This window comes from Zingiber officinale, chromosome 4A, assembly GCF_018446385.1.
Source record: "Zingiber officinale cultivar Zhangliang chromosome 4A, Zo_v1.1, whole genome shotgun sequence".
In the NCBI taxonomy this organism is placed as follows: Eukaryota; Viridiplantae; Streptophyta; class Magnoliopsida; order Zingiberales; family Zingiberaceae; genus Zingiber; species Zingiber officinale.
In genome coordinates, this window is record NC_055992.1 from 6,875,207 (window position 1) to 6,886,180 (window position 10,974).

The window sequence follows — 10,974 nt, forward strand, 5'->3', positions numbered from 1 at the left end:
ATATAAATAATAAGAAAAATATTATAAATTTGTTATTGCATTTGTAAAATAGAGACAAGATAATCTTAGGGATAAAAGAACCTCTTAACATATACCTAGATAGCAAACATCTAGCTGTCAATGTTAATACTATAAATAATAATAATCTAGCCGTCGTAGTTTTAGTTACAGGACTAAACATATTATTGAAGTCAACATTAACCTTTGGCCACCACATGAGTTTTGTAGCTTTTATTACTTCTATCAGCCATAAGAAACATCAAATTTGGGAGAAGAAATCAAGCATTTTATTTGTTCTTCGAATCACTAAATCGCTATGCTTTGAAAGCATCCATAAAGGTCTTCAGATTCTCGAACGAAGCGCCTCCTTCGTTAATGTTACGCTGAGCGTTCTCCTTCAACATCGATGCCCTTGCTCTCATCTCCTCGTTCGAAAGCAACTCTTCTACCTTGGATTTCACCTGTTCCCGCTTAACGATCCCACTCTCGTCAGGCGTCATGCGCAGACCCACCTTCCAATCGTCACAAATGTAGCTCTGGTTCAGGAATTGGTCCCCAAAATATGGCCAACAGAGGAAGAGCTTCCCGTTCCTGACGCCTTCCATGGTGGAGTTCCAACCGCAGTGCGACACGAAGCAAGCCACAGAAGGGTGGGCCAGCACCTTCTGTTGAGGTGCCCAAGCTACAACCCTCCCTCTGTCTCCGACACGCTCTTTGAATCCATCCGGATAGGCATCGGCAGAGTCACCGGTTAGGTCGGGCCGGACCACCCACAAGAACGGTCGGCCAGTCGCCTCCAGCCCGAGCGCGAACTCCTGGAACTGGCGGCGGTCGAAGATGGTGAAGCTCCCGAAAGCCACGTAGACGACGGAACCCGGCTGCTGCTCGTCCAGCCACGACAAGCAGGCCGCGTCCTCCGGCCAGAAATTCGCCACGGCGCGGTTCGGCCGGAGGCCGGTTACCAGCGGCCCGATGGGAAGAATCTTTGGATTGTAACGGAAGGTTGGCTCTTCGAGCTCTTTGAAGGAGTTGCAGATGATGAACTCCGCGACGTCGATGGCCCTGTTGTTGTTGACGATGTGGTTGAAGATTAGCTGTTTGGTTCTGCCATCTCCAAGTAGGTTCCATACCAAGTGGGACGCGTTGATGAATGGCATGCCGGGACCGAGCTGGAACGTCTCGTGTTCTGGGATTGGTGTGCCTGTAAAAATAGAAACCGCCGTTAATTTTGCCGGATGAGAACTGTTTGGAATCATTAGTTACCATCGCCGTCGATGACGCCTCTCGAAATCAACTCCGGAATGCTCAGAAAAGTGGCCAGAATCTGGGCTGCGGCCGGCCAGAACGCGGCTGACCGGAGACCCTTCTTCCGGCCAACCTCGAGAGCCCATCCCATGCTATCATCCACCAACATGCAAGTTATCGGATCCTCTGCTTCGTTGCTCTTCTCGATTAGTTCCTCCAAGCATCGCGGCATCACGTTCATTAATGCTTCCGTGAGACTCCCGAGATCGTTCCGGTCTTCCCCCGGCCCTAATCCGTCAGGGACAGAGACCAGAGCGATATGCTCCATGGTGCTCTCCGCGGACAACGCGGCGAGCAGACGATTATGGTCGAACTCGGTATTGACGAAGGTAACTTTGAAGCCGTGTTCCACCAAGCAGTTGCAGACCTCCATGAGGGGAATGACATGGCCTTGGGCAGGGTATGGCAGGGCGAGAACGTGTGGCAAGCCCATTCTGAAACAAGAAAAAACAAATGAGAAAAAAGATATAATTACGTAATTTTATCAATGCAATGCAATAGAATTTATAGAACGAAATATGACAAATACAATATACAACTATTGTAGTCATAAAAGTAATTTGAGTTATAGCATGACAAATATGTCAATATTAAAACTCAGTTCGATAAATATGATAATTATAATTCATAGAAAGAAATATTACAAATATAATATACAACTATTGTAATTATAAATGTAATTTGAGTTATAGCATGGCAAATATGACAATATGAAAGTTAAGTATGATAAATATGATAATTATGTTATACTTTAATAAGTAGAGGAAAAGAATTTATGAGAAAGTTGTCTTTATCTTTTTATTTCTACTAAACACTCTTATTTACAAGAAAGATAGAATGGTATAAAAATAAAAAAATACAATATAATCAATGGTTCACGATGTGATTTGTTCCTGTCAAAAATTTGAGAAGATGGACCTGTCGACGTGACATGTCTAGAATGTTGACTATATCTCCATGATCCGGATGGTGAGTTGTCCTCCACGTTGACCAAGTCGCTCGAAGTCCTCCGGTCGATGCTACCTACGACTAGCGACCGGGTTTCCCCGGTCTCTGGTACCCCGATGCTCAAGGCGGGTCTCACGAATATATGAGGAATCGAATAATAGCATAACCATGAAATAAATGTAGGACGAGTACGATGGCGTACCTTGGTCCCGGGGGGCGCCCTCGGAGAGATCGGTGAGATGGTTGCGTTGTTGATCGAGTCGTCGCGACCCTGAAGGATAGATGAATGTGCCAGCTGAGGAGCTAGATCTGCCCGCCGGGAGTCGAGCGTGACCTGGATCCGGCGAATAACAGGCCAACTGAGAGATAATAGCGGTACGCCGACCGAGAGATGACGTCGGCGCGCAGGCCGGGATATAATATCGGCACGCAGGCTAAACACACTACAACAGTTCGTAGGCCGAAATACAACGGTGGTTCGTAGGCCAGCACATCACCAAAAATGCTAGTCGGCGTGGATCGGAGGATGACCACAGCTGTGCAATCAGTGGTAGTCGTGGATCGGCCAATGGATGTCACTGGATGCAATAACGTCTGGCTCCGGACGAATGCGGCGAGAGGGGCTCAGATCTCACCGACGTGTGTGAGGAAAGGAAGAGGACTACAGATCTCAGATCTAGCCGGCGTCGGAGGCGACAACAGGGCGTCGATGCCGGAGACGGCAAAGAGGGGTGTCGGCCTTGGAGAAGAGGGGAGGCGGCGACTAACGGGGCTCAGTCATCAAGAAATGGGAAAAGTAGTAGCAGTTCGGACGATCATATTTCGGATGAAAGCAAAGGACAAGAGTCCAACGAGCCCTCCTCAGAAAGGCAAAACAAAGGTGATCTTTCTGATAAGGTGTTGTTACTTAACGGAGCTCAATCGAAACTTCTAAATGAAAGCAACAGCCAAAATGGGGCGTGGTCTACGCAGGCAGCAGAGTCAAAGAATGAGAGGAGAGGAGCGGCTGACGGCCGACTCTGGCAAGGAGAGGGGCGGTCGACGGCCAGCGTGAGGCGCTCGAAGGTGTCAAGGCCGGTCTAGTGGCGACGGCGGCGATGAAGCCCAGCCTCTCGTCCTGTTGGCGGCGCTGGGGTACAGACCGGAGGAAAGGAGGGAGAGGATAGGAGTGACCGGCGGTCGGCGTCGGCGCTAGCGAGGAGGGAGCAAGAAGCTCCTCCCCGGGACCAAAAAACGCCCCTCCTACGTTCATGAACCGTGCCCTCTTTTAACACAAAACCCTACTCATGCCAAAAGACCAAACTGCCCCTTTATTTCTCCCTAATCACTCCTACGCCCCAAGCTGCATCCACATCACAAACCTCCCCTTCAAGTCTAGTCGAAGGAAGTGCAAGTCTGACTGACTAGACCAAGTCCAAAACAGAATTGCTACAAAACGCAAAATCAGATCGCTGGGCTCGTCTTATCATGTCGAACAACTAGCTATAGCGATGTCGAGCGAGTGACTCAAGTAGTATCGAGCGAGTGATAAGAAATAGTGTGATCCAGGCAACGGAGATAATGTTGATCAAGTAGAAAGGCGGGCGATCGAGCCGAGCGCGTGATCGAGAAGATGCCACTCAGGCAATCGAGAAAATGCGAACTGAGAGAGCGTCGCTCGAGAGATGGTAGCGATGCCAAGAAATAATACCAAGTCGACAACCAAACTGATGCCAAGCGAGCGGCAGAACGAGCGACGAGTAAAATGATAGTAGACTGAGCGACATGCGGGATAACGAGCAGACGAGCGATGCCGAGCGCGCGGCCGCAAAGATGCCGCCCGTGCGATCGGAAGGATGCCGATCGGGTGGATAAATGCCAGGTGGACGGTGTCGAGCGCGTGACCGAGAGAATGTTGGCCAGTCGGTCGGAAGGACTAGCCCCAAAAAATGTCGGTCGGATGGCTGAAAAATGTGATCTAGCGATCTCGAAATGCAGACATGGTGATCGTAAAATGCCAACCGAGCGACCGTAATGATGTCGAGCGAAGCAAGCACGTGGCTAAGTGGATGATCAGGTGAAGGATCAAGTGGCTATCAAAGTGGCGACCGAGCGACGAAAAATAGTGTCGAGCGACAACCAGGCAAGCTTTCTGTCGAACGCCAAGTGAGTGCATAGGCGAATACCGAGCAAGAGACGAAGCAGCACTAGGCAGGAGTGGAGCCCGAAAATTGAGCGGAAGCATAGCCCGTGAGATTGAGTGCGCGGAGATAAAAGTCGTGAGCCAAACAGGCACATCACACGTGAACTGAACTGGAGTGTAATCAATGAGTCGAAGGCGCATGGACACGAAAGTCGTGAGCTAAAGGGGCGCATCGCATGCTGAATCGAATGTGCACAGAAACAAAATTCGTGAGCCGAACGGGCGCAGAGCCTATGAAATATTATGGTCCAAAACTAGCGGACATACTCTCATTCGTGACCATTGGAGATAGCTCGACCCCGAACGGGGGAGATGAGCTGCTCTAATGCTCCGTGACCAATGAAGACCTCTCGACCTCGGACGGGGGAGATATGAAATCCGATGAGCTGGTCTGAGACCAGCAAAGATCACTCGACCCCGAATGAGGGAGATAAGGCAATATGATATGCTGGTCCGAGACCAGTGAAGACCACTCGACCCCGAGTGGGAGAGATAAGGAAATATGAATTTACGGTCCGATATGTGACGATCGCTCGACCCTGAACGAGGGAGATAGAAGATCCACCGGTGACAATCGCTCGACCCCGAATAGAGGAGATAGAAGATCCGATGGTGACAATCGCTCGACCCCGAACGGGGGAGTTAGAAGATCCGATAAGTTGGTCTGAGACCAGTGAAGACCACTCGACCCCGAACGGGGGGAGATAATGAAATATGATATGTTGGTCCGAGACCAGTGAAGACCACTCGACCCCGAACGGAGGAGATTGAATATCTGATATGCTGGTCCGCGACCAGTGAAGATCGCTCGACCCCGAACGGGGGAGATAAGGAAATATGATATGCTGGTCCGAAATCAGTGAAGACCATTCGACCCCGAACGAGGGAGATAAGGAAATATGCTATGCTGGTCCGAGACCAGTGAAGACCACTCGACCTCGAACGGGGGAGATACATGCTCTGATAAGCTGGTCGGTGAAGGCACGGATTTAAGGTTGTCGTTCGACTATCGGTGGAGACCTGGGTTTAACGTCGCCGCTCAACGTTCTTCAAGGAAGGATTTTATAGTCGCCTCTTTGACTCTAGGGTTTAACGTCGTCGTTCGACGGTCTTCAAGGAGGAGTTTTTATAGTCGCCGCTTCGACTCTAGGGTTTAACGTCGTCGCTCGACGGTCTTCAAGGTGGGATTTTTATAGTCGCCACTTCAACTCTAGTGTTTAACGTTGTCGCTCTCGATAGTTTTCAAGGCGGAGTTTTTATAGTCACCGCTTCGACTCTAGGGTTTAACGTCGCCGCTTGACGGTCTTCAAGGCGGGGTTTTTATAGTCGCCGCTTCGACTTCCAGAGCCCGTGGCTCTAATATAATATACACACCCGGCCGATTGACTCGGGGGTCTTTGACATCGAGCCCGTGGCTCAGATAATATACACACCCCATCGATCTGCTCGGGGTCTTCGACATCGAGCTCGTGGCTCAGATAGTATACACACTCGGTCGATTGGCTCGAGGGTCTTCGACATTGAGCTCGTGGCTCAGATAACATACACATCCGGCCGATTGGCGCGGGGGTCTTCGACATTGAGCCCGTGGCTTAGATAAATATACACCCAGTCAATCGACTCGGGGGTCTTCGACATCGAGCCCGTGGCTCAGATAATATACACACCAGGCCAATCGGCTCGGGGGTCTTCAACATTGAGCCCGTGGCTCAGATAATATACACACCCGGTCGATCGGCTCGGGGGTCTTCGACATCGAGCCCGTGGCTCACATAAATACACACCGGCCAATCAGCTCGGGGGTCCTCGATCGAGGAACTATAACAGGTCATATAACTGAAAGAGAGAATATAACGGAAAAACTGACTTGCCGATTAACAGAGGATCTGATTTAATTTCTCGACTCCTGAATACCCGTGGAGAGAGACGAATATGATATGTGTTGGTTGCTACTCGGAAAACCTAGAGGTTCCACTGTACAAAAATTTTGTACAAAGGTCTGAACCTTTTCCTAGCTACCATGTGTTCTTTTAAATTAAATTTTGGATCGCCTGCGGAACTTAACACGTTTGATCCAAAACTTAATCTATTCGTTCTTTTAGGTTTTGACTTGGGTTTCCTGCGGAACTTAACACGTTCGACCCAAATCACCTTAAGTTATTAATTCCATTAAATATTAATTTCCATAATTGGTTCCCAGTACTGACATGGCGAGGCACATGGCCTTTTTGGATATGGGAGCAACCACCACCGACTAGACAAAACCTTTTATGGAAAGCTAATATTTAATTTCCTAAAATAACTTTAAGTTAACCGAAAAGAACAATCAAATCACAAGGAAAAGAAAAACAAAAGAACACTATATCGAAAACAAATTCGAAACTCTAGAATCGTATGCCTCTTGTATTTGGTATTATTTCCAAAAATAACTAGTATGATGCGGAAAGAAAAATTACTAGTTATACCTTTTAGAAAGACCTCTTGATCTTCTACCGTATTCCTCTTCTAACCTCAGACTTTGTGTGGGCAACGATCTTCCGAGATGAGAACCACCAAGCACCTTCTTCTTCCTTACAAGTTTCGGCCATCAAAACTTCTCCTAGGATGAAGAGGTTCGGCCACCACCACCATGCTCCAAGGGATGCTAGAAAAGAGGCTTCTTTTCTCTCCTTCTTCTCCTTCTTAGATCCGGCCACCAAAGCTATCTCCACCGTGAGAAGGTTTCGGCCACACAAAGGAGAGGAGAGGAAAGAAAGGGCCGGCCACACCCAAGGACAAAAGAGAGGAAAAATAGAATAGAGTCGTTCACCTTGAAGCCTCCTCTACCCCCTCTTTTATAATCTTTAGTATTGGCAAATAAGGAAAAAATTTAATAAAAACTTCCTTAATTCTTTTGCCATTGAAAAGGAAAATTTATTTAATCAAAATAAATTTCTCTTTTCAAATTATAATGGACGACCACTCTTCTCCCCAAAACAAGGAGAGTTTTAATTAAAACAAAAATTAAAACTTCCTAATTTGTTTCTAGAAATTTATAAAAATTTCTCCAATAATTTTAATCCCTTCATGATTAGTTAATAAAAAGAAATTTTATAAATTAAAATCTTTCTTTTAAACATGTGGATAATTTCCAAAAAGAAAAGTTATCTCTAAAAATTAAAATCTCCTTTCAATCTACAAATAAGGAAAGATATTAAATCTTTTCTTAATCTTTTGTAGAAACTAATAAAAGAGAATTTTTAATTTTTAAACTTTCTTTTAAATCATGAATATAATTAAAAGGAAAGTTTTTACCAAAATTAAAATCAACCTTTTAATCTACAAATAAGGAAAGAGATTTTAACTCTTCTCTTAATCTTTTGTAGAATCTTATAAAAGGAAGGATTTAAATTTTTAAACTCTCTTTTAAATTATATTATCCACATAAGAAAATTTTAAAAATTTAAAATTCCTTTTTATTTAATAGGGTCGGCCACATGAATTCACCCATGAACATACCCATGGCCGGCCCTGGCTTGGTCTCCAAGCTAGCTTGGCCGGCCCCTATAGGATGGGTAAGAAGGTGAATATATGTGGGTATAGTACTCTATAATTAAGAGGATACGATAGGGACTGAGAGGAGGAATTGGTTTTGGTCTCCCGATAAAATTAAGCATCCCGTGCTCGCCCTGAACACACAACTTAATTTTATCAATAATAATTCATTCCACTAGAGAACTATTATTGAACTACCGCACCAATCCCAAATTACATTTTGGGCTCCTTCTTATCATGAGTGTGTTAGTCTCCCTGTGTTTAAGATAACAAATATCCACTAATTAAGTAAGTTACTGACAACTCGCTTAATTAATATCTAGCTCCAAGAGTAGTACCACTCAACTTCATCGTCATGTCGGACTAAGTCCACTTGCAGGGTTTAACATGACAATCCTTATGAGCTCCTCTTGGGGACATTCTCAACCTAGATCACTAGGACACAGTTTCCTTCTATAATCAACAACACACACTATAAGTGATATCATTTCCCAACTTATCGGGCTTATTGATTTATCGAACTAAATCTCACCCATTGATAAATTAAAGAAATAAATATCAAATATATGTGCTTGTTATTATATTAGGATTAAGAGCACACGCTTCCATAATAACTGAGGTCTTTATTCCTTTATTAAGTCAGTATAAAAGGAACGACCTCAAATGGTCCTACTCAATACACTTTAAGTGTACTAGTGTAATTATATAGTTAAGATAAACTAATACCTAATTACACTACGACCTTCCAATGGTTTGTTCCTTTCCATCTTGGTCGTGAGCTACTGTTTATAATTTATAAGGTACTGATAACATGATCTTCTATGTGTGACACCACACACCATGTTATCTACAATATAAATTAATTGAACAACTATGATAAATGTAGTCATTTGACCAATGTGATTCTTATTTCTAGATAAATGTTTATACCAAAAGCTAGGCTTTTAGTATACACTCTAACAATCTCCCACTTATACTAAAAGACTAAGTTGTCATATCTGCTGCCATACATCTGATTCACATCCCTTCAACATGCTCATCAAAAGCTCTTGCCTTAAGCACCTTAGTGAAAGGATCTATAGGTCATCACCTGATGCAATCTAGGCGGCAACAACTTCTCCTCGTTTATACGATTCCTCGTATTGGGTGGTACTTGCACTCTATTGTGTTTACTTGCCTTATAGACTTATGGTTTCTTCGAGTTTGCTACTACACCAACATTATTACAATAAATTGTAATAATTTTTGGACAAACCAGAAATCATATCTAAGTCTATCTTGAGGTTATTGAGTCATTCAGCTTTTATGGCTACCTCAGAGGTTTGCCATATACTAAGCTTCTATGGTGGAGTCCAGAAAAACACCTATGCTTATCACTCTTCCATAGTTATGACTTTACCTCTCTAAAGTAAACACAAAACCCCGAGGTTGACTTATTATTGTCCCTATCTGATTGGAAGTCAAAATCCATGCAACCCACAAGGACTAAATTAACTGCCTTGTAAGCTAGCATATAAACTCTAGTGCCTCTAAGGTACTACAATATATGCTTTACTGCAGTCCACTGTCCTTGTCCAGGGTTACTTTGATATCTGCTAACTATGCCCTTGGCAAAACAGATTTCTGATCTCGTGCATAGCATACATTAGGCTTCCAACAGCCGTAACATAAAGAACTGCCTTTATTTCCTTTATCTCCTTTGATGTCTACAGAGACATATCTTTAGATAAAGTTACTCCATCCTGAAAAGGTAAGAAACCTTTCTTGGAGTTTTGTATGCTTAAAACGAGCAAGGATTTTTCCGATGTATGAAGCTCGGGATAAGTAAAATATTCTTTTCTTGCGATCCCTTATTACTTTGATCTCAAGAATATATACATTCTCCCAAGTCCTTTATATTGAATTGTTTGGACAACCATACCCTTACTTCTGACAACATTTTGATATTGTTTCCAACTACCAAAAATGTTATCTAAGTATAGTACAAGAAATACCACCACGTTTCCATCACATCTTTTGTATACACAAGACTTATCCGGTTACTAAATCCATAGATCTGGATTACTTTGATAAACCGGATGTTCTAAGACCTTGAAGCTTTGCCTCAGTCCATAGACTGATTGAGTTTGCACACAAGATGCTCTTAGCCCTTTGCAATGGACCCTTCTGGTTGCTTTATATGGATGTTTTCTTCAAGACTTCCATTAAGGAATGCTGTCTTGACATCCACTTGCCAAATAGATAAAAGAATCCAGATAGACTTAAGCATGGCTACCAGTGAAAAAGTTTCCTTTTTCATCTAGCCTTGCTTTGAAAGTTTCTACCTTCCTGTCTATCCCTCTTTTCCTAATATAGACCTTTTTACACCCAAAGGCTTTTATACCATTTGGTGGTTCTATAAGCTTCCAGATTTTATTAGAATACATATATTCTAATTCTGTTATTCATTACTCTTTGCCAAGATATTGCATCTTTATCTTGGAGTGTTTCGTCATATGTCCGGAGATCAGGTTCATGTGCTCCAGGGATCGAGTCCAAAAACTCTCCCAAAACATGAATCTTTTTAGGTTGCCTAATAACCCTCCCATTACGACAAGGCACTTTCTGCAATTGTGTATCATTTGTGATACGTGTTGCAGTTTTCTTGTGGTATCTCATCTTGTACAGTTAGTACTATATTAGACATGCCTTTTATTATTTCCTTAAGAACAAATTTTCTTATGGGCACATGATTTATTACATAGTCCTTTTCTAAAAATCGGTCATTGATGCTAACAATGACCTTCTGATTTTTAAGACTATAAACCTACTTTCATTTCACTAGGATAACCCACAAACAAGTGAATTCCTGTCCAACTTATCATTGTCTCTCTTCTGCATATGTGTTGGACTACCCGAATCCGAATATGCTTCGAAATAAGCTTACGCCTATTCAGCAATTCTATATGAGTAGAGAGTTCTGACTTTAGAAGGTACTATATTCACTCCCGTTTCCAGAGTATATC

The 10,974-nt window shown here is 43.8% G+C and overlaps 1 protein-coding gene across 1 annotated transcript; it reads right to left on the reverse strand.

Annotated features, from left to right (window-relative positions):
• Positions 1–278: 278 nt before the first annotated feature.
• On the reverse strand, positions 279–6,073 carry LOC121972205 (UDP-glycosyltransferase 83A1-like). Its single transcript, XM_042523900.1, has 3 exons — positions 5,982–6,073; positions 1,264–1,739; positions 279–1,201 (listed from the first exon to the last, which is right to left on the reverse strand). The coding sequence occupies exons 1-3, from the start codon at positions 6,071–6,073 to the stop codon at positions 315–317; spliced, it is 1,455 nt and encodes a 484-aa protein (XP_042379834.1). The 3' UTR covers positions 279–314.
• Positions 6,074–10,974: the final 4,901 nt, after the last annotated feature.